Below are 23,410 nucleotides of genomic sequence, written 5' to 3' on the forward strand. Positions count from 1 at the left end.
TGTGTCCATTGATACTCACCCACAGCGCCTTGTTTTTGTGTCTAAACAATGACACAGGTGATGTTATGTCACCGGACGGACAGTTAGACATGATGGCTGCTGGCCGGTGCGGGACTACCCCGAGCGTTCACGCAAAGCGCCCTGATAGCGGCTCTCCATGGAGGCTGTTTATGCAATCCGACGCAGTGTTGCAAGTGGGCTGATTTCATGCTACTCTGCTGTCTCCATATGATCCCCAGAACTGCCAGGCCTTTATGTTTCTGTGAAATATGCCTAGGCCTTGTGTAAAACAACATTGTGGAGGAGCTGCCGCTGCATGGGGATGAGCCGATGCTCTGAAAAAGGGGGCCCTTTCTGGAATTAAGGCGTAAAAAGCGGGGAAAGCCATCAGCCTGACCATGTCGAAAGTTGTCAGTAACAAGGAGAAGAAATCCTTCAGTAAAAAACTCTTCCGGAGGAGCTCGGTCCGCTCCGTGGGGAGCTTTATGAACAGAGTTCTCCGGACTCTGTCGACTCTGTCTCACTTCGGTACCGACGAGCAGGCCGCCGAGGATGAGAAGGACGATGCAACTTTGATCCCGACCACCACCGGGGGGTCAGTCCCGTCCGACGACAGCGACTGCGGGGGGTTTCCCTTCGGGGACAAGGTCCCGGGTGTCGCCGGACTCAAGAACCACGGCAACACCTGCTTCATGAACGCTATCTTACAGTGCCTGAGCAACACGGAGCTCTTTGCTGAGTACCTGGCCCTGGAGCAGTTCAAAGGGGGAGAGACGACCAGCAGCAGCAGCGACAAGGCCAAGTCTAACGGGGTGCTGGTGCAGAAGAAGGGGAGCCAGCAGCAGCAGGACGCAGGGGAGGTGACTGAGCAGCTGTCCGGTCTGGTTCGAGCTCTGTGGACCTTCGAGTACACGCCTCAGCACAGCAGAGACTTCAAGGTAGGCTGTGCATCATGCAGTGGTCCAATTTGGTTTAAAAAGTTTAATTAATACATCAACTACCAACAAGATACACAATGTGCACACATGGTAAGAGAGACTGGCTTTTTAGTGCACATTGAGTTTCCAGATAACATCAGTGCCCCTGATCTATTTCAGTACACACAGAGGAGCTTACCTGAAATGTCAGGTGAGGATATGATCTAACTGCATTATAAGTTTAATTCTTAAATAAAGAGTAAAGTCAGGAGGGGTAAGATTGTTACAGATGGATCGCCAGGAGCCACTATACACCAGTTTGAGCTTTTTGTGTACTATCATTAAGGGTAATACCTGCCAAGTGGGGCCACTTGTCATGCATTATCCTTTTGAGCATCTTAAGTTAACTAAGAGCTAGTGTTTAGTCTGTTCTTTGTTGTTTTAAAATTATTGTTTTATTTCATATTTTGTACATGAACAAAAAACAATTTCTGTCTTTGAAGAGTCAGATTCCATACCAGAGCCAACACAGCTCACTGTTTATGTAATATTTGCGTTTACAATCAACCTTTTTATAGGATAATAAATCCTAATGAACCAGGGGAAGTCAGTGTTCCTAAACAGACTCTCCTCTCTCTAAAAGGCTGTTTTAACTGGTCAGCTGAGTGTTGGGATGTAATATATTAATTTGATTCACATCAAAATTATTAGATTTTTAACTGCTTTTTTTATCTGTCCCACACTCGCTTTTGTTCCAGCCTTGTCAGTTTTTTCCTCGTTTCACCCCATAAACCTGTATCCCAGCACTGAAAAGTTTCCCTGTCACACTCACAAAGGTTTGTTCTTTCGCAAAACCGGGATACTTTATTTCATGTATTTTTCTTTATAACCTATTTTCTACTTTCAAACGCCCAAAATACATAATAGAGAGGGACTAAATTAAACAAGGCCATACAACACTTTACTTATTCTTGACAGTGTTACTATTTCTGTCCATTTTTTATCCTACCTTTGGTTGCCAGCCAGAGTACAAACTGTCTGATTGGATATAGATTATTCTCTTCAGAGTGAGAGGCCTTGAATATGTTTAACTCAGTAGGGAAATGAAGTGCAAGCTCACGCTATCAGGCACTTTGATAAAGTATATTTGTCAAAGTTAGTATCTAATTTTTGATAAACTAGGAATTATGCCAGTATATCCAAAAGCTAATGGTGATTCATCTTTTTGGCAAGTTTTTTTTAATGCTAATGTAAATTATTTTGTCTAGTACCATCACAAGCTGTTGCTTTTTAATAGCATCATTCCTTAAATGTTTGGGAGGGAATACAGTAGAAATGTTCTTCTAATATTATATGATCAGACAGCATGGGTATTGCACAGGTGTGCCTTAGGCTGGCCACAATAAAAGGCCACTCGAAAATGTGCAGTTCCATCACACAGCACAATGCCACAGATGTTGCAAGTTTTGAGGGAGCGTGCAATTCGCATGCTGACTGCAGGATTGTCCACCAGACTTGTTGCCCATGAATTGAATGTTCATTTCTCTACCATAAGCCTTCTCCAAAGGCGTTTCAGAGAATTTGGCAGCACATCCAACCAACCTTACAACCGCAGACCACGTGTAACCACACCAGCCCAGGACTTCCACATCTAGCATCTTCACCTCCAAGACTGTCTGAGAACATCCACCCGGACAGCTGCTGCAACAATAGGTTTGCATAACCAAGGAATTTCTGCTCAAACTGTCAGGAAAGTAACTGACTGCAACTTCGCACAACCATTGAAGAGGAGTGAACGAAGATTCCACATGCCGCAATCAACAACCTGATCAACTCTATGTGAAAGGGATGTGTTGCACTGCGTGAGGCAAATGGTGGTCACACCAGATACTGACTGGTTTCCGGACCCCCCCAGACCCTCCAATACAGTGAAACTGCACATTTTCGAGTGGCCTTTTATTATGGCCAGCCTAAGGCACACCTGCTGTCTGATCAGCATCTAGATATCCCACACCTGTGAGGTAGATGGATTATCTTGGCAAAGGAGAAGTGCTCACTAACACAGATTTTGACAGATTTGTGAACAATATTTGAGAGAAATGGGCCTTTTTTTGTACATAGAGAAAGATCATTGAGTTCAGCTCATGATGAATGGGGGCAAAAATAAAAGTGTTGTGTTTATTATTTTGTTCAGTGTAATACGACTGAACATTAAAAAAAAGTCTAATTGTGATTATTTTAACTGATGTGATTTGCGATATTAGAATTAATGCTAATTTTACTTTGATAAGATTTCAAACTAACTAACTTATAACAATAAAAAAATATTTGGTTGGACTGAAAGTACTCCAGTTCTCAAACTGTCTCTTGAAAGTGTTTGCTAAAAATTGATTTTACCCTCCAACGAAGTATACACCACAAAAAATAAATGCAGCTAATTGAACCTTAGCGAAACATGCCATTAATGTAGTTAGTGTACATTACAGCTCAGCATGGACACATGACTGTTTCGTGCCTCTTGCCTCAGACCACAATCTGAGCCTAAACTGAGAGCACTTAAAGATCATTAGGAAGATATCCATAAAAATAACACAAGGGAATTATCCACTGTGTCCCAGTGTCCATTTTCTCCCAGAAGCGATTGGCTTGAGGATTATGTTGTTGTACACCATCCTGCCAAACCAACTGCCAGAGAGCCCAATGTGCACAAACTCTCCTAGATGATTACAAGAGACATTCACCATTTGTGAAAAGCAATACTTAATTTCACAATGTGATTGATGGTGAAACAGATCCAACAAATGGTGGTAGTCTGTAAATAACACAAGGTAACTGAAGTCAGTGGCTGATTAAATGATTAGACTTCTGTTTTGGATTAGTCTCTATTGAAGGGATAGTAAATGATCAACTTGTACTGCTCTGTATTATCTATGGCTACAGTACCCATTATAGAATATGATCACACATTTGAAAGGAGTAGTTTGGAAGGAATGATCAGTTTCTTCTCAAACTATTAGTAACAACTATCATTCCCTAATATGTTTGGATGGGAAGTAAGGAGAAAGGTTAACAACTTCTTCATCATCTTCTTCTAATAGAAAAATGCCATATTTTCTCTGTCTGGAGGTTTCATTGTGGTAATGATATATTTCCTTCATGTGAATGTGCGACATGTTGCCCCCTTGCCACATCTGTAGTATCCCTATGTTTTAAACAATAAAGTGTATCAGCTATAAAAGTTTTTACTTTCATTGAATCTTAAAGGAAGAGAGTAAGGAGTTGGGCACAGCCAGTATAGCACAGAAACACACAGACATAGACAATACACCAGCTTCCACACACTTGAAATCTGCCTAAACTAAATGATAAACCATGTCATCAGTGTAGACACTCTGATCTCCATCCTGGCTTTACTGGTACAACGCTGTCACAAACCAATGTGATGTAATGAACTATTGATTATAGTAAGTGTGTAAGAACATAGGAGCTGCTGTTAGGAATGAATACACATTTATTTTTGCCACAATGGTTTCTTAGCTGACTGTGTGCTTTCCAGTAGCTACTCTCTATTAGATTACTTGCAACTGGGTTCATAGATGCTAAATGGAATGGGGCAGCATCGGTGTTTTGTCCCTTACATTTGTTACTTATACACAAAGCATCAGACCTATTTTTACTGTATTCACCAGAACCTTGAGAGGAACATACCGCATGGCAATTATGGGACACACTATTTCTGTCAAGCTGTTTAAAAGAGAAAAGGATATCTAAACAATTCATCCTTAATATTCAGTCTGTATTTCTGTCACGGTCTAAACCTCCAAATAGTTTTTATCCTTCATTGTCTCATAATCAGAGGAGTCTATTAAGGCAACCTTCACTTGCATATAACCTCTGAGGCTCTGAGAAGAAAGGCTAGCTCTTTATTTGTACAATATGCTGACACTGCCTTGGTAATGCCTTCAAAATAAGCAAGACTATCTCATGGGGCAGGCTGGGAAGGCACACAGTGCACAGTTGCCTCATATCTTTGACCTTGCGTGACATTTGATAGTCAGTCGAGGTGACTTTGTAGCTGCCAGCTCTGTAGATGGGTTGCTCTGTAGAGCAACCACTGTTGTCATCTCCAATAGCTAATTGCCAGTGAGGTTAAGCTGTCGATTTTCTGCTGACCTTTAGGATTGTGCTGATTGTTATCCTAGTCAAACATACTTAATATTTTATGATGAGGCAGTGCTGTCAAAAGAAAAATAAAGTGTTGTTGTACAAAGTCATTTCTGTTTTAGGAGCTGTCCACTTAACACATCAATTGTTTGTCCTGCCGTTGTCTGCTGCAGAATGTGGTGTCAAAGAGCGCCTTGCAGTTCAAGGGTAACTCCCAGCACGATGCCCAGGAATTCCTCCTCTGGTTGCTGGATAGGGTTCATGAAGACCTCAACCATATCATGCACCCTGACATCAGGTCCCCCAGGAAGGTAAACAGCAACTTAGAAGACAGTTAGATGTTACATTTTCAGTAAAGAGTACTCTATGTTAAAATTTTGACAGAATCTTTTACCTTTTGTGTCACCCAAATGATCAATATTGTAAATAACTGAATGTTGTGATACTATACTGTACTACTTGTGACTGCTGCTGTTGTTTGACATGCATTATGCTATACTTGTTTGCCAAATAATTGTTCAGTGTCTATCTTGTTTTTTCAGCCTCCAGTAGAAGAGGAAAATGCCCGTGAAGGATCTCCACTACCAGCACCTGGCTCTTTTGTACAGGAGTTGTTTCAGGCACAATACAGGTAATATTTTCATATGCTGGTACATAATCTGTTCATAACAAATGTAAATTCTGATGTGCTACCAGCTCACATTAACATTAGCTGCCTGTAAATCAAAAAAGAACATTTATAAGCAATACAAAAATAAAACAAAGTCCATAACATCCTGGATCCTCCTATCTCAAGGGAAAGTCTGGAAAGTTTGATCAGCAAATGCCAAACACACAACTTTTTAATCACATACTCTAAACTCAAGGTTTATTTACAAGCTTTTGCCAACGATTTTGACAACATCCCACAGCCTTCCTTCTGAGAACAGAACAAGGTGATCACATTGACAAAAGGAAACAGTTCTGTTTAAACTTCAGGGATTTTCATCAAGCGTGTATGTTATTTTGTGTAACTTTTTTCATTAAAGTAATATGCAGCAATAGGGCTGGGCAACAAAACCATAACAATTATTACTGCGACCTAATTTTCCTGTTTGGCAAGTGTTTGTCATGTTCTGACCATAAAGAATAGTTTAAAAACACAATTAATCATCTTGTTTCTTCAACTTTGGAGCAAAAAGTAGCCTTAAAATTTTTTTAAAGGTTATCGTGATAATTCTCGATATCGAATTATATTAATTTTTTATTGTGATAACATTTTTGGCCATATCACACAGTATTGACTGTTTAAAATGATGTGCCAATAATATTACATCTATATAAACACGAATGATGTTTACAGCCATCTTAACACTCTAAAGATCATGGCTGTGATCACCCTATTCCTGGAAGTGGATGTTGGGAAGAGAAGACCGTTACCACTCTGTATGGTAAACATGAAGATAAAACCAACAGCCCGTTAGCTTAGCTTAGCACAAGGACTAGAAAAAGGGGGAAACAACTAGCCTTACTCTGTTCCAAGAGTAACAAAATCCTCCTTCAAGCACCTTTAAAGGTCATTGACACATTATTTGCTTAACTTGTTCATAAACTTCGGTTTATGTGATTAAACAAAAGAGATATAAAATGCTAATTGGTGAACTTGTTGGTAGAGGGATTAAGTTATCTTTGGACCAAGCCAGGCTAGCTGTTTCCTCTTGTTTCTAGCCTTTATGCTAAGCTGAGATAACCTGCAGCTCATATCTACTGTAGCTTACAAACATGAGAATGGTATCGATATTCTCATCTAACTCGCAGCAAGAGAATGAATATACATATTTACCAAAACATTGCACTATTCCTTTAAAATGATGCACTAACAATATTCCAGCTGCATTTGATTATTCTCATCATGTCTCTTTGTAGGTCATCCCTGACTTGCCCTCACTGCCAGAAACAGAGCAACACCTTTGATCCTTTCCTCTGCATCTCACTGCCAATCCCGGTACCTCACACACGGTAAGGTGACTCTGCATCTAGTTTATGAGGAAGATAATATCTATCAGACAAAAAAAAAGTCCCTTCATCCAAAAATGCAATGAGACCGTATCCAGGCACTAAAAAGAGTGTCAAACTCAGCCTAGACAAACACCATGAAAGATCTGACAGGAGAAAGCTAAAATTAGAAGATGCTGCCTGTCTTTGAAACATCAGTCCAGCCATGGTTATGAAACAGCCAATTAATCTAAGTCTTTCTGTGTTGCAGGCCCCTGTATGTGACAGTGGTGTACCAAGGAAAGTGCTCCCACTGTATGAGAGTCGGGGTGGCGGTGCCTCTTTCTGGCACCGTGTCCAGACTGAGACAAGCTGTGGCTCAAGAGACCAAAATCCCTGCCCAACAGGTGCTGTCTTATTAGAAATGTCCCTTTTTTAAGCCATTAATGTTTCAAAATTAAGAGGATTAAAGATAGTTTGTGCCAATTTGAGGAAACAGGATGGTGAAGGAGTGTTTTCAGTGAGCAATGAGAGAATTAGGTGGCTAAGTTTATATTTGTTGTATCTCATAATCAAAGACAAGGATTAGCTATGTTGATCTGAGTAACATTTTATCATAAGTGCTTAATAAATATCGACTGTATTTCAGAATGAAGCCCGTTTTTTGTTACTGCCTGGTAGATTTTATTTTTCACTCATTCTGATCTATTGAATTAATCCAAATGCAAACCACCCCTTTGCTCAGATCGTCCTCACTGAAATGTACTATGACGGCTTTCATCGCTCCTTCTGCGACGACGACGACGACCTTGAGATCATTCAGGAGAGTGACTCCATCTTTGCCTTCGAGACACCTGAACTATTCAGACCGGAGCAGATCCGCTCCAAGCGAGGCGGTACAACATCCTGTTTATTCTACCGAAATGAGTTCAGCTCTTTGTCTTATCAAGACAGTAGGAGTCGAAATTAGATTAGAAATGGGCTTGTATTGGAGAAGGAAGCTGCTAAACACACTGACCAGCATGTTGGATTGATTTTTTAAAGCAGCTTACTAGTGTATCATTTTAGTTTTTTACTTTATTTCACGTTGTAACTTGACATTTTCTGCATTTATTACAGGGAGCCCACATGCAAATCTCAACCAGAACAACCTAAAGTATGGCACAGATAATAATAGGCTATCCCCACAAATACAAGACCCAACTACCCCACCTCAAAGTCCCAATAAGAATAGCGGGAATGCTGAGAAGATTGTCCTGTTGGTGTGTAACAGAGCCTGCGCTGGACAGCAAGGACGCAGGTATTCAACAACACTTGTAAAGGTTTAAATCATTATCTCAAAGAAATCTTTAAAACGGATGTAGGTCAAACTATTTTGTTTTTGTAATTCCTGCAGGTTCGGTAATCCTTTTATTCTGTATTTGGAGCGTACAGTGACATGGGATGTACTTCAGAAAGAGATCTTGGAGAAGATGCTGCATCTTTTGCGCCCTGGAGTCTTTGTACAGGTACATAATCATCACATCCACACAGGCCCATTTATTTATAATGTTTGAGTTACGTTTATGCGTTATGTTTTTTAATGTCTTATCCCTGATGGCCTGTAGGTAGGGCCCTTCACCTTGCGTGTGGTAGGAGTGGTTGGAATCACATATCTCTTGCCTCAGGAGGAGCAGCCGCTCTGCCATCCCTCTGTGGAGAGGTAATGTCACTTATCACCACCAGGGGGGAGTGTTACCGCGCTTGAGTAGTCATTATATAAACCCTGCAGTGTGCTCAATCCACTTGATGGAAGAGCTACAGTATCTAGGCCGACTCTTCAGTGGTATTGATGTTGTCCTGAGATGTATGATAGTTTCTATAGATTTTCTTCTAAGAAGGTGATGACCTCTGCGGTTATTGCATGGATTTTTAAAAATGAGAAAAAAGGACATTTGCTTCTTTGACAACAAACAAACCCCAATAAAATAAACCCCAACCTTATTAAAGAGAGTTTTAGAGCTTGGTATATTATAGTAACATGTTGGGTTTGCCAGAATCTTTAATTTACTTTACTTTTATAGTTCTGCATATGAGTATCAGCTAAATGACTTCTCTAAAAAACATAATGTGGGGTTCTCTTAATCTCACTTTCAACAGGGCATTCAAATCTTGTGGTCCCGGAGGGCCACCTCATGTCAAAATTGTTGTTGAATGGGACAAGGAGACGAAAGACTAGTAAGTGAGATCCGGCACTGACTGAATTGCCAATCACACGTATTGTATTAAACTTTGGGCAGATGTGTGACGTCTCCTTTCAGATATGTGCGCAAATTACATACTATTAATGTCTTCTGAAGTTCTATGTGACCCCTCTGTGACTCATGCCATGTTATACCTGCAGTTTGTTCAAAAGAACCGAGGATGAATACATACCAGATGCTGAAAGTGTGCGTCAAGTAAAGGAGCAGCACCTGCAGCCTCAGACCTGCTCACTTGCCCAGTGCTTTCAGCTCTACACGAAAGAGGAACAGGTAGGCTGAGATGTGGTGTCAAGTAGAATATCACTGACACTGAATAAATCTTTGAAGTAAAGAAGGTTTTTGTTTAGTGTGTATTTCTTTGCTGCATGCAACATTTCAGCTTGTCCCCCCCAATGCATAGTTTTAATTAAAAATGGTGGTTTGAGTAAGGAAGGGTAAATTGTGGGATGTGTGTTGTTGGATTGTGAAATTGACAAACACTAGATTGCAGTACAGTTACACTTTTCCAATTTTTTTTTTAATGAAATGTTAAAAACAAATTAGTAAAAAAAATGTAACATACAAAAAAAAATATACAAAGATGTTACAGGGTAATAAAACCCAAAACACATAAGCTAGAGTTTATTTGCTATTTAATAACTGATTTTTCCTCCCCATTCATTTCAGCTCGCTCCTGATGATGCATGGCGATGTCCACACTGTAAGCAACTTCAGCAGGGCAGCATCAAGCTCAGTCTCTGGACCCTGCCAGACATCCTCATACTTCACCTAAAACGCTTCAGACAGGTACTGATGTAGACAGTCTTGTAAATGAAGGTGCCAAAATGCTCAGAAGTGTAAAAAATATACAAGAGAGTGAAAGATTTTTTATTTTCATATTACTGCACATAGAAGAACGTGCTTGTGCCAACTAAATGCCATAAATGTGTTGCAACTTCAGGATGGGGATCGACGAATGAAGATGCAGAACATGGTGAAGTTCCCGCTCACAGGCATGGACATGGCACCCCATATGGTGAAGAGGAGCCAGAGCAGCTGGAGTCTCCCCTCCCACTGGTCACCATGGAGACGGCCTTATGGGATGGGCCGTGACCCAGAGGACTACCTGTATGACCTGTACGCGGTGTGTAACCATCATGGGACCATGCAAGGAGGACATTACACAGGTAACAGAGCAGCATCACCAACCAATAATAAATGGACTGTGGTTGTATGAACTGATTCACATGAAAGCTTTCTAAGATAATTATAATATTTTGTGTCTTGTAGCTCACTGTAAGAACTCCATTGATGGACAGTGGTATTGCTTTGATGATAGCGATGTTCATCCCATTTCTGAAGATGAGGTCTGCAAGCAAACTGGTTACATCTTGTTTTATCAAAGACGTGCCACAATTCCATCGTGGTCTGCCAACAGTTCTGTGGGAGGTATTATTTTATTGATATTAGCTTGCACAGTGTCTTATGTACATATTTAAATATTCTGTATGGAATCACTGTCTGTTTGGGACTTTAGGATCCACCAGTTCCTCTTTGTGTGAGCACTGGATTAGTCGGCTGATGGGCAGCCGTCCACCGAGCCAAGCCTCGTCTGGTTCCTCCAGACGCACCTCATTGGCCTCCCTCTCTGAGTCAGCTGAGTTTGCTGGTGAGCGGAGCGAGGATGATGGTGAGGGCATTTTCTGACCTGTTTTCAGATGTGAAAAATATGAATATTTTCCTAAAGTATCTCATATTGATGCATATCTTTCTTCCATGCAGGCTTATCGTGCCGGCCCGCAGTCAGGGGCATGCAAAGACAAACATTCTCCTCCAGATCGTCCATTGCCAGTCCACTGGTGCTGAGTGAAAATGGCACTAAACCATCCTGGTCCCACTCCGCTAAGCTCCAACTTCGTTCCAACTCTCCCTCACGTTTTTCTCTGGAATCCCACTCCTCCTCCTCAACACTGGAGAGGATAGGAGAGGTTGTTGATAGCAAGCTGTCAACCTCCTGCTCCACTGGGTCACCTAAGCCAGAGAAACTGTCAGGCAAGTCGGCCCTTACGGTTTTAGATAGTAATCCAGGCAGTAAGAGGCTGATAGAGCAGCTTCACTCCAAGGCTGTGGCACAGGCAGAGCAGAGGAGCTCCATCCAGGCCGGGGATAACAACAATGTAGTCACTGCTGCTGAACAGGTCAGTCCTCGACACGGGGCAGTTGCAAAGGAGCCGAAACAGAGAAATGGGGCTGCAGATAGCTCTGCTGTTAAAAGGACCTCAGCAAAGACCGGAACAGAGAGTGAAAGGAGTCCTAAGAAGCGTACTGCCACCTCTTCAACGTCATCCAGCTCTCTGTCTCCTGCAACCCCCGCTGTTGACAAGTTACCGTCTCGAACACAGACCAAGAGTGCAGCATCAGCATCAAGCCCAAAGGACAAAAGCGATGGACCACCTAAAACTAGCAAGGCTGGTTCCTCAAGAACAGCAACCCCCTCCAAGAAAGGGTCATCCCAAACCCCGGAGGTATTACATTCTGACTCTGTACAACAGAGGAAGAGTGGTTCTCCAGGAGTACAAAGCTCACACCCTCAGAGGAGAACATCACCCAGAGGGGGAGGCGAGAAAAACTCAGCCTCAGGAAGGACTAGAGCAGCAGAGAGGAGCGCTAGCCGTGAATCCTCACGGACCAATGTGGTCCCAGAGAGGAAGGTTAACCCTGGAGGTCCTCCCTCCAGGTTGAGTGGTGCTACTAAAGCGGAGGGCAGGCCGGGCCGTGCTGCGGAGAACAGGGCAGCGGGGCGAAGCTCAAGCAGTAGCTCCTCCATCTCTCTCCGATCCTCGAGTGTGGGTGTTTCTTCTGCAAACGCAGCCCCACCGCCAAGGGGACCTCAAAGGAACAGTAAGACCGAGGACAAAGGTTTATCCTTCTTCAAAACTGCTCTGAGGCCCAAGGAGACCCGCAAGTCATCTGATAGTGGGAAAGCAGGGCTGGGAGAGGCTAAAGGAAGTCCAGAGGATTGTGGCGGGGATGCAGCTAGAGAAGGAATCCCACATGGAGTGACTAAGAAAGCCCAGAATGGGGCCTCTGAGGCCCAGACTAATGTGACCACAGCCAAAGACAAGGAGTCCTCTAAGGCGTCCGCTGCAGCTAAGCATTCACTGCTGCCCTCCACAAAGTCCAAGCTTTCTGGAGCAGAAACAACCACCCAGTCCTCTGCCAATGCAAAAGATCCTTCAAAGAAAGAGCCTGCTAAAAAGACAGTGCAGTCCAGGAAGATCCCCATCACCTCGACACAATCTAGCCAGAGGGCCAAGTGACATTATTTCAAAAGCCTGATAACAATCTCTTTCGTGCAGCTCTGAGGTGTTTCAACCATCAAACTAGACAGAGAGTCTGACAAATATCTTTAAAGCACCTGTAGCTTTTCAGTGGTTGAATAATGAATACCAGCTGCCATACTTACTGTTAAATAGTTATTTAGGAATGGATTTTAACAAAGCACTTTGTATGGATTGCATTGATTTTGAGGAATATTATACTGTATTGTAAATAAGCATGGGCTGCACATGTATGTAATTATTGCCTTGTTGTGTCTGTAGCATAGTGGAAAGAAGTACATCTCGATAGGAGGTGAAATTAAAAGTGACTTTGCACAAGATGGAAAGCAGATCTAATGGTGGAAAGAAACTTTTGAGATACAACATGGACTACTCAGTCACCAAAGGAAGTTTACTGGCAATTTTTAACATGCTGATGCAGTGAAATATTTGGAATTATTTCCAAAACTCTTTATGTATGGCTCTCCTTCAATGTTGAGAGCCACATGTCAACGACAAAACATCAGTGCCTCAGATAATCAAAGTTATCAAAGTATTTAATCTAAACTGTATAACTGCAGGTGTTGGTAAATTTATAATTCAATTTTAATATTTATTAAGCACTGAAAATGTAATTTCAAGTAAAACACAATTTAAGCATATTTAACCTGAGCTGTTGTTTACATATGCTCCTTGATGTAGTAATTGTGCAACAGCTTTAAGAAGGATTTTTGGGCAGCCAAAATCAGGATTGTCATCGAGAGGCCGAGGAGAAGTGCACGAATGAAGCATGTGTCATTGGTGTTAAATGTCTGGGGCCCTTGGTTTTTAGTGTTTCTTAAATGTTTGTGTTTTATTTACCTGTAATAACCTGTTACCCCACCGAAAACCTCCCTCCCTTCGCCACCAGCTGCCCTCCAGCTGCTGATGCCAACACTTAACTGCGGTGCCCATGTTCCTCATGGGGATCAGCCTCTTCAGACTGCCAGACATCTCCAAACATTCCTCTCAGATGAACACAGGGTTAATGTAAAAAAAATATATATATAAATTAGCCACTACGCACACAGACAACATATTAAAGGACAGCTTGGATGCCTTTGTTGAAACACCATACATGTACATAGAGCATTATGGTATGTTTGAGTCAGCCTCATCTTCTGTCTTCACGTGTGACATCGCAGCTTGTGCACATCTTTAGCTTGCATTACGGATTAGATCAACACTGAACACGCTGACACAGTTTGAGAAAAGAGATCACCACTCGTGAAGTATAATGACAGTTGTTGCATGAAAAATTGCTTATGCATGCACTTAACTATGCAAGCAGACTCTTGCTAATGCCCACACTGAGTATGTAGACGTGCTACTCTTGGATGTGTATATATTTCTAACTGTATATTTTTCCAAATGCCAGCATCAGAGAGCATGTTAAGGCATCCTTTATTAAAGCTTTGTTTGCACATTTCTTCAAAGTAATATACATTTTGTATGAATGATAAGTATTGCTCATTCACCCTCTCAAAGTAAATCAACTCACTTGCCAATTAATGTTTTTTCCGTATTGTATTCATTTGTCTCACGTTTTTTCCTCACAAGTCACACCCTTTAACAACTTTTAACAGGAGAGCTTTTACATGGCTTTGGCAACTACACACAGCTGCAGTTTACAAGTTTCATTTATAATCTGTGATTGTATGAGATTTATAGAGAGCATGTACGAGGTACGAGGTGTTCTACCAGATCTTCTGTGAGAGCTGAGAAATTAAAATGACACTGTTCCAAAGACACTAGTGTTTTAGACAAGAATTAATGACAGGCTGGTTGTCTGGTTCTAAATATACACATTTTGACAGGTTAGGCTGGGATCATTCAAGACCAGATGCTGAACTCGGTCTTTAAAACCACGCTGTCTGAAGAGCCTAAAAAAGGAATGATGTGTGATTTGATAGTGTGTTAAATTCAATTGTTGTATCGTCAAACTAGTCTCATAAAAACCTACAATAGTGGTATCTTGATAAGAGAGATTTTACTGTGATAGACTGCACTAGAATGCATCACTAACTAGGAGTCCCACCAATTGCAATTTTTTAAATGAAAGTTGCAATTATATACATCAGAATTATAGATTTACTGAATGTCAGTGTCATAGCGAAGTGAGTGTTCATCAGTAACCCAAGCAGCCGGACCACACGCTGCTTTTACTTAAACTGCGTTAGCTTTCTGGTACATGGTGCAGAATCAAAGAACGTATTATCGTTAGTGCCTGGTGGCCACAGTGTGTTGATACTGTGCTATTATATCCAACACATGCGGTATGTAAACTGATATATATATGTCATCAACATTCAGTGAAACTTTGCAGTGTTGATGAAATGAAAGGCATATATAGATATAACAAAATGTCATTTGGAATGATTTATTTTCACAAATGCACGAGGTTGATGACTTTTGTTTATTTTGATGATTCTTTTTATTTATATTCTGTGAGACAATGTAAGTTATTTGACATGTTTTGTGCTCATCTTTTTTTTGGGGGTGGGTGGGGGGGCAGTGTGCATTGGCGTTGATTTAGCAGTGCGAGACAACAAAATAAAAGTATGTCGTTATGTAACATTTTGCTGACATATGTGACTGTTTTTGTACTACTGTCTTTTAGCACATTTACATTTCACATTTCCTCCACTTGGTGGAGCTCAGTGTTTTCCTCAAAATCTCAGCAGACACAAAAATAATGAGTTAGGGAAATGAAGCAACACTCAACGTGAATTTGTCCGTGAGAAACACCCTTCAGTCTGAACTTGTGGGATTATTAAGATAGATAGTGCCGTCAAATGCAATGGTGTCAGTGAGGGAGATGATATGTTATTAAACTACAGAACCATCATTTATTTAGAGCTGATTCAATTGTGCTTTTATTAGTTTGGCCCAAGGCTGGACATATTAAGAGTTAATGCTCCCTCTTTGTCTTTCTATTCTTGTAATTTTGTATAACAGTCATCACTTTGGGGAATTACATTTTCACCCTCTCACTTCTCACCCCTTCCAGTCTGAGAAGTGATGAAATTTTAAAAATGGCCTCTGGTGTGATGGGGCTGCAACATGCTTCTCTTCACACGTGGCAGGAAGGCTCTGAGTTGTATACCTTATCAGAAATTAGCATTCTCGTGTTCTAAAGAAAAACGTGAGGTTGCACCATTAATATGCATGTATGAATGTAATTAGAAAACTCACAGACTGCAACCCGGCATAAGAACATTCTGTAAAGGAGCCAGCCTCCTCTTGTGCTGAAATCAATAATCATTTGCCAATTGTATCAGTTCCAAGAGAACATCATTAGCAAGACCTCAGTGGAGAATTCAGCAACTTTAATCTGGATTTAACACACAAAACTGTGGCATTACCCTTCTCGACTCCTGAACATAATACATCTAACATGCTGAATTATTTTAAATGTTTTGCTTTTGCTACATTAATGTGCTTAATACATTGGAGAAAGGCAATCTAATCGGATTGATCAGTCCAATCTTCGTTGCTCCCGCGGCCAAATTCAATCCTTAGTGCTACTGCTAAGTTTCCATTTTGAGACACTCGGTCCCTGGAAAGAAGGAGACGATGAGCAGGATCTTCATGATTAGCTTTCACTTTTTCACTGCTTGCTGTTTGGATTGATTGATGAATTACTGGGGTGAAGGTGACATACAGAGGGTGGCTAAAACACCAACACAAATCTAATACTTATTAAATAATATAATTAAATTACGCTGCAACATTGTGAACTTTATAATTATACTACACGCTGTCCATTTAACACTGTGGTATAATTTTTGAGTCTCATGTCTGTGGTAATGTTGCATGTATGCATATGCAGTACATAATTCCTAATACAAATATTGCTACTGCATCTTGTACACTTTGATGCAATGTTTGATATTTTTAGATGGTGATACAGTTTGTTTCCTTTTAACATGCCTGCATGCCATCAATGAACACCACACACAGAAAACCCAAAGGAGTCTGGGACATTTAAAAGCCTGACAGAAAACACACACAAAAAGGTGTGAGATCGCAGATAAGTGGAAAAGCTGAGTTGAATACTCCTCATGTCAGACATGTGGGTATTTATAGATCAGAGAACAGTGTATTTCACATTAAAAAAATAGTTTTTCAGTAATTTAATCATTCAGAACTTTTCTTGGAACAATGGAAAACAGAATCCACAAACTGATGTGATGTCATACCCAGTTTTAATCAAGAATTAGATTAAAATTAGATATTAAAATGACAAGATTGTAAAGTGAGACTATGTAACTAAAATAAGTAGTATCACATTCATTCTCTTACAAATGAAAAAATTGTAAGATTAAAACACATCTTGCCTGGTGCAGCCTCACTTGGTATATTGGTAATATTAGCTAAAATTAACAAACCTTTAAGTTAAACATCGCTGTGCAAGAGACATTACTGGAAATTTTTGTTTGAAACCATTCTCTTCTTGGGCTTCTAGTTATGTGTGGGGGGGGGTTTGTTTGATTTTTTAATCACAAAAGATTTTTTAATCACAAAAATTTTTGTCTTCTTCAGCAGTTCCGCTGATTGCAGTCCAGATGCTATTTCTCGTTACCTTTGAGAGTATGAGTCTCCCTGACCACTTAAATCCTTCAAGCAACCAACAAAATGTCCCCTATCAAAAATAGCTTCCCGTTGGGATCTCTTTCATTCTTTTTCATTTACTTCTTGTTGGTCACTCTCAGTGTAGAAAACTGCTCTGCACTCAATGACCACATTTCTCTCAATATGGCCAACTCATCCCAATTCAATTCATCATCTACAGAGGAGTTTAGCATCACACCAAGCAACAACCTACTCATAGCTACTGTAAATATATTCTCCATGTGAATCTTTTTTTCGCCCTCCTCCAAATGAAAAACAAATTCAATTATTCACATGTTTCAGGAGCAAGCATGTCAATTATTTCTCTTCTCTTGAGTCCAGTGATGCAGTACTTTAGCTCCCTTTTAATTGGAGATGAAAAATCTAGCCTGCCTTGAGTGCAGGCGGAGAGAGAACTGCTTTTAAGGCAATGCAATATACATGACATGTCATGTGGGAAATTCACAGCTAAATTACATAACCCAGAGCAGTGAGTGGTGCCTTGAAAACAACTTCAACACCCAGGAGACTGTGCTGTTGTTTGTGGACCAGAGGCAACTACCATTAACTGCCAGGATTAGTCCTCAAAGTACCTTTCAGGAGTCATTTGTGATCACAAAAGCCTTTTTTTAATGCAATAGAACCATCATACAGGATTCTCCATCATCCCTCCACATCCTCAAGATGATTTTAACTTAAGTGTAATTTTCCTGAAAATGCCTTGATTAATTAATGCACTGACATTTTAGGCAACCAAGTGCTACTGCTTAAGACGGCAGAGGATCTACTTAAAACGTTAACCTGTAAAATGTCTGAGACGCAGCAGCTATATTCCTCCCACACGCTGCGTTTCTCCTCCACAATGCACAGTAGTGTGTAGCTGGGATCCCATGGCCCTGCATATACAGAGGACTCATCAGGATGCTAGAGAGCAAGGTGTGAAGTGTCAAAGTTGGACACACAGCCGGCGCATGTCTGCCTCGCTTCCTCTGACACTCATCCTACACCATTGGCTGTGCGAGGAGTGATTGACTGAGAGGTTGATTATGTTTCTTCCAGCCAGGTGGTTGGCAGGCAGTGAGACGCATATCACCAGATTGCTGCATCAGCCAAAGTGTGAGGCCACAGTTTCTGGCATCAGTGTGTCTGGACGAACATCACAGGAATAATAAAAAGATGCAGGGATGTCAATCATCACCCAAAATGTTTTTTTTTTTCTCCCCATTTTGTTGGCAGCAGTCTCTCCATCTAGTATCTTGTTTCATTAGAGGCTTTTGCCTTTTGAGAAATGCTGAGACGGAAGACAGGCGAGGTTTGCACGGGTAAAAAAACTCAAATATTCTTGGGTTCTTGTGGGAGAGGAGGAAAGTCTTTGATGTTGTGGAGTTTCATGCAGCAAATAACACACTTTGATATTTCATAAGCCATCTCTGCTCAAAAAAAATACGGGCACAAACATCTGCACACACGCTCTGTCAAAGATGAGGTTTGAATTACCGCTCAGCTGAAAGATTTGCAGGTATTTTGGCTGCAGATATTTGTCTTACACGAAGTTTCTGAAAGTTCCAATTTTCCAGAGGACTGGTGAGTGAATGTCTGTCCTCTTTGATTTTCTGAGGAAGATAAATCAGTGTTTGGGTGAACATAAAAGGTAATGTATTCATAAAAGCTGTGATGAGTGCAGCTGTCTCCAGCATCTGACATCCAATCTGAGACAAGCCGCCCAGGGAGGTTGGACTGTCCTCTGCTGTGTGAGTGAGTGTGTGTTTGTATGTGTTTGTGTGATTGTGTGCATTGATGTTTATTGGCACAACAAAGAATTTTTTGTCTGATGGAGTACAATTTAAATGTCTGTGAAGTAAAGCACTGCGTGATTGTTTTTCTAAAAGTACAAAAGATTGTCTTATAATGTTCTATGTCTGAGTTCAATGTTTGATTGAAGAGGCAATTTTCCTCAGGGTTGATTGTGATTTAAAATGGTCAGCCAATTAACATATTAGTAGATTAAGAAATGTAGACCTGCCAATATCAAATGTAAGTTTAATACATGTTAGTTATTTAATACATTGGTGTGCAGGGAAATTCAAGTCTTGCTTAATATCTGCTTAATGTGGCATTGTGAAACATAATATCAATAATGGTAATGATCCAAGCATGGATCAAATCAAATACAAAATCATTATTTACTCATCAGAAATAGTAAGACTCAAAAAAGGGCAATATTCAGTCTTTCTCACCATATTTGGGAAGAATTTCAAACAGAACTTCCTTTTCAAATCACACATTGGAGCAGGCTTAGGCAGGATCATCTTTGCTTCTTGAATCCTATAATCACAGCCCCCAGAACATCATTCGGGTTCAGTTTGTCCCTCCTTTCAGACTGCTCAGGAAAAACACACACACACACACACACACACACACACACACACACACACACACACACACACACACACACACACACACACACACACACACACACACACACACACACACACACACACACACACTCTTCTTAGTAGAGTGAAATGGCTGCCCTACTGATGGAAGTTCCATTTTGCTAATGATTGGGGTTTGAAGATGTGTTCATTACCTGAGAGAATAATTTGGGCAGTAAAAACAGGAGGCAGAGCAACTCTACCTGGCTTCTTTCATTGTTGCTCCAGCTTTGCAAGGCCTCCTGCTTAGAGAGCGCTGCCACATGATGTAAACCCCCATCAAAATCCTAATGCGCCGCATGTCGACTCAGGTGTGGTCCGGAGTCCATGGGTTGCTGATACATCAGATGTGTTTTGGTTTGCTGTGGATGTGAGGTTCATCTGGAGGCAGCCTTGGGATGAGGCTTGTTATTCTCCTCAGTGAGACATGAGACACGCACTCTAATTAGAACACATCTCCTGGTGAGAGAGATGCTGAGGTCTGACTACTGCTCCAATCTAATCAGCTTTCTACCTCACTTTAGCTACTCCACCGAAAACAGACTCCTGCTCGTCTGACAAACGGATACAACAACAAGGAGATGGCACTGAACAACTGTTTCTAATTTGGAGGACTTTGCAGAATTTCACAGATCAAAATCTTGAAAGGGCACGTGCCCAACAAAATCTCACATCTTTGCCATTTTCCTCTCCCTCTCTGCAGGCGAGTTAAAAAGGGGCGGGCAGGTGGCTGTTGATTTGTAAACAGTATTTGTATCTGAGTGCAAATGAAAATGACTTTTTTTTACTGCTTTTAGACTGGCTAACAGTCACAAAATGGCATTTCTTGGGTCAAAATATTCCATTTCACTTCTTCACTTTGAAGGTTTGTTCCATAAGGTTAATAGAGCACATCACACGCACACACTTTATTAAGTGTCATCCCCACAGACTGCAGTTCCAACACTGGTCTGCAAATAGTTGTAGAACATGTATCATTACATACTTGAGACTGTGCCACAGTTGTCAGCACTTCATTTTAATTTGGCTCCTAAGCCACTGGTGATTTCGACCACTGGGATATCCTGTCGGCTGCAGAAGTTAAACTATTCTGAAGCAATTGGACTGTACGAGGTACTCTTCTGAATCTCTGCCTCTGCAGTGTCAGCTGCTGTCTCACTTGGATAGCAGGGAACCTCATTCTATCTCATGTGAACATCCTGAGCAAGGGACGAGGAATGTTGTGTGAATGTGTGCTGTTTTAATTCAGTGCAAAAAGAGCATGCATGTAAAATGCATATTCCTGAAGGCATGCTTTAAAATTTGTTGTAGCATTGTTCACAATAATTTATAAAAATGACTCCAATATTAAGGTTTCAGAGAAGGACTGCTTTTGAAATATTCCTTTGCCAGTACTTCTATCTTACTACTAAGCTCATTAAAAATCCAAAAGAGTGGTGATGTTTGAAGCTACATTAACCAACCGGGAATGTAGATGAACTACATTATGTGCATGAAGAACATCACAGTGACATTTAAACACTGAAAGTCTGTCTTCAGCCACTGCGCTTGATATTATTCAGTTATTTTTTTGGTGCCCCAAAGAAAAGTTGACCTTTTCAGTTTTGATTTTCACCCCTCCAGTAAAAAACAATATTGCTGCTTTAAGCATGAATCAATATCAGATCCCAATGTTCAAAAAATTATCATCATGAACACTAAGCCTCTTTCTAAAACTCTCAAAGGAGTATGAAAGATAAAACAGAACAATGTGTGTCTTCTCCTGTCCTTGAGGTCTTATTATTAGTCTCAGCAATAACTAGTGCTCATCCACACTAAAGTATTAACTAATCCCTTCAGCTCCTTCAGGTGTTTTGAGCATTAAATAATTACCAAGCTGCTCCATAGGGATGAAATTAAGTGAATTATGCTATAGGATCGTTTAATTAAAAACAGAATCTAGATTTTCAACACAATTAACATAACCTTGTGTAGGACTGTGTTTGAAAATGGTTCATATAGTCATAATGTTTCATGACACCAAGAAAGAAATATGAATCAAAACAGTATTCACACATCAGTTTTAACAAATACTCATTAAGCTTAACAAGCACCTCATTAGCTTGAGTGCAAATAGGTCACGTCACGGTGCTCCAAAACGCAAAGGATTTCATCATTTGCATTGGCTGGTTCCTGAGGGAATTCATATTTGAAAAGAAAGAGAAAAAGTGTGTGTATGTGCGTGTGTGTGTGTGTGTGTGAGAAAGAGAGAGAGAGAGAGAGAGAGAGAGAGAGAGAGAGAGAGAGAGAGAGATTTGACCTGCAAGCAGTCTCTGGAGAGCCGTTCACTTCAGCCAGAGTCTGATTAGACTTGCTTGTTCTAGGGTATTGCTCCTCTCCAGCCCCCAGGCCTAATTAGGACTCATGTGTACCATATAGAGAGTTGCCGCTCACAATGACGAGTGAATAGACATTCACCTGTGTGTGCTCAGTAAGCCACATAAATGAGCTGCTGGCGAGTATGATGACAAGACCGGCATCAGAGGTGGTGCAGCCACACTGCCTACGCCCCACATGGAGGTCGCATGAGTTTAATGAATGTTGGGACAGGGAGAGTGACGCCAAGGGAAAGGGAAGCTGTTAGGAGAGAGAGAGAAAAAAAGGCAGACGTCTGGGCTGAGCGAGTGGAGCATCTTTTTTATAATTTTTCTCCTAACAATGCACTATGACCATTTTGGTAAAAAGGCAACGAATGAGGAGAGAGCCTGAAAATATAGTGGAGTAAAAAATAAGAATAGGCATCCTAAGCTCAACTTTCTGTATTTCTATGTCAAAAACCAAGAAATCTTCAAAGGATACTCTGTTACATGCAGATTTCAATAGTGCTTCAGATGAAGCAGTATGCAAACAGATAAAAGTACTAGACTTCTGAGGTATGTAGATAACAGAGAGGACCAACATGTCCTACATTTCACTGAGAGTGTTATTAATGAGTGTTATTAATTAAGGAACGAGATTCTTACAGAGTTTAGTGTTCCAGTATCTATTACTTGTGATATTAGAAGATACGCATTAAAATGCTGAGTAAGTCTCTGCTGTTCTGTATTTCTGTACTTCAGTAACCCTCACAGTCTGTACACACTGTGCGTGTGTAGGAGCTACATTTTATGATATTTATGTAATTATTGCTTACTGAGCTAAATTATTGTTTCTTTGGAACTGTAAAGAATATGAGTGACACTTTCACAGATAATAGTCCAAGTGTTTTTTGTTGTTTTGTTTTTTTACTTATGGGCTTTAGTGGTATATATTTCAAGGTTAGAAGTACATGGAATAAAGAGACAATACATTTAGATTTAGAGGGGACCTAGAACTAAGTTTTTTTTAATGATCCACAACATATTGAATAAGAACAGGATACAGATCGCCCATTACAGCCCACATACCCTGTTACTACACAGTAACTACTGTGAATTAGTAGTGAAACTGGACCCCTTTACTTTAGTTTGCATCATTTTGAAAACATACATACTCCATATTTGAAAACCTTACGTTGCAATTACTGTGACATGGTAGTGAAACTGGGCCTCTTTATTTTACAGCCTGCATACTCTGTAACTACGCTGTTATTACTGTGAAATAGTGGGGAAACTGGACCGCTTTATTTTAGTCCACATCATTTTTAAAACATGATACGTACTACATATTTGAAAACCTTCTACACTGAAATCTCCCAAAAATCTTAA

At 40.7% G+C, this 23,410-nt stretch overlaps 1 protein-coding gene and 1 long non-coding RNA gene across 2 annotated transcripts; one reads left to right on the forward strand and one right to left on the reverse strand.

Moving 5' to 3' along the window:
• Window positions 1-77: 77 nt before the first annotated feature.
• Window positions 78-14,016, forward strand: LOC123983605 (ubiquitin carboxyl-terminal hydrolase 31-like). The gene is made up of 16 exons (XM_046069876.1): window positions 78-938; window positions 5,255-5,392; window positions 5,624-5,712; window positions 6,987-7,079; window positions 7,327-7,462; window positions 7,801-7,951; window positions 8,175-8,355; window positions 8,452-8,563; window positions 8,663-8,757; window positions 9,195-9,272; window positions 9,439-9,568; window positions 9,965-10,084; window positions 10,239-10,464; window positions 10,568-10,726; window positions 10,815-10,967; window positions 11,060-14,016. Exons 1-16 carry the CDS (start codon window positions 399-401, stop codon window positions 12,595-12,597), a joined length of 3,939 nt encoding a protein of 1,312 aa, XP_045925832.1. The 5' UTR covers window positions 78-398; the 3' UTR covers window positions 12,598-14,016.
• A 3,082-nt stretch (window positions 14,017-17,098) lies between these two features.
• LOC123983606 lies at window positions 17,099-20,165 on the reverse strand. The gene is made up of 3 exons (XR_006828233.1): window positions 19,889-20,165; window positions 19,488-19,630; window positions 17,099-18,863 (listed from the first exon to the last, which is right to left on the reverse strand). It is a non-coding gene; the product is annotated as an uncharacterized LOC123983606 (long non-coding RNA).
• Between the last annotated feature and the right edge of the window lie 3,245 nt (window positions 20,166-23,410).

Source organism: Micropterus dolomieu, linkage group LG14, assembly GCF_021292245.1.
Source record: "Micropterus dolomieu isolate WLL.071019.BEF.003 ecotype Adirondacks linkage group LG14, ASM2129224v1, whole genome shotgun sequence".
Classification (NCBI taxonomy): Eukaryota; Metazoa; Chordata; class Actinopteri; order Centrarchiformes; family Centrarchidae; genus Micropterus; species Micropterus dolomieu.

Excerpts from the sequence above, each read along its gene's own strand:
- LOC123983605 (XM_046069876.1), top strand. The coding sequence starts at position 399 with ATGTCGAAAGTTGTCAGTAACAAGGAGAAGAAATCCTTCAGTAAAAAA. Across the intron at positions 7,463-7,800 it reads CCAAAATCCCTGCCCAACAG|ATCGTCCTCACTGAAATGTA; the intron begins GTGCTGTCTTAT and ends CCCTTTGCTCAG. Across the intron at positions 10,465-10,567 it reads GCAAGGAGGACATTACACAG|CTCACTGTAAGAACTCCATT; the intron begins GTAACAGAGCAG and ends TGTGTCTTGTAG.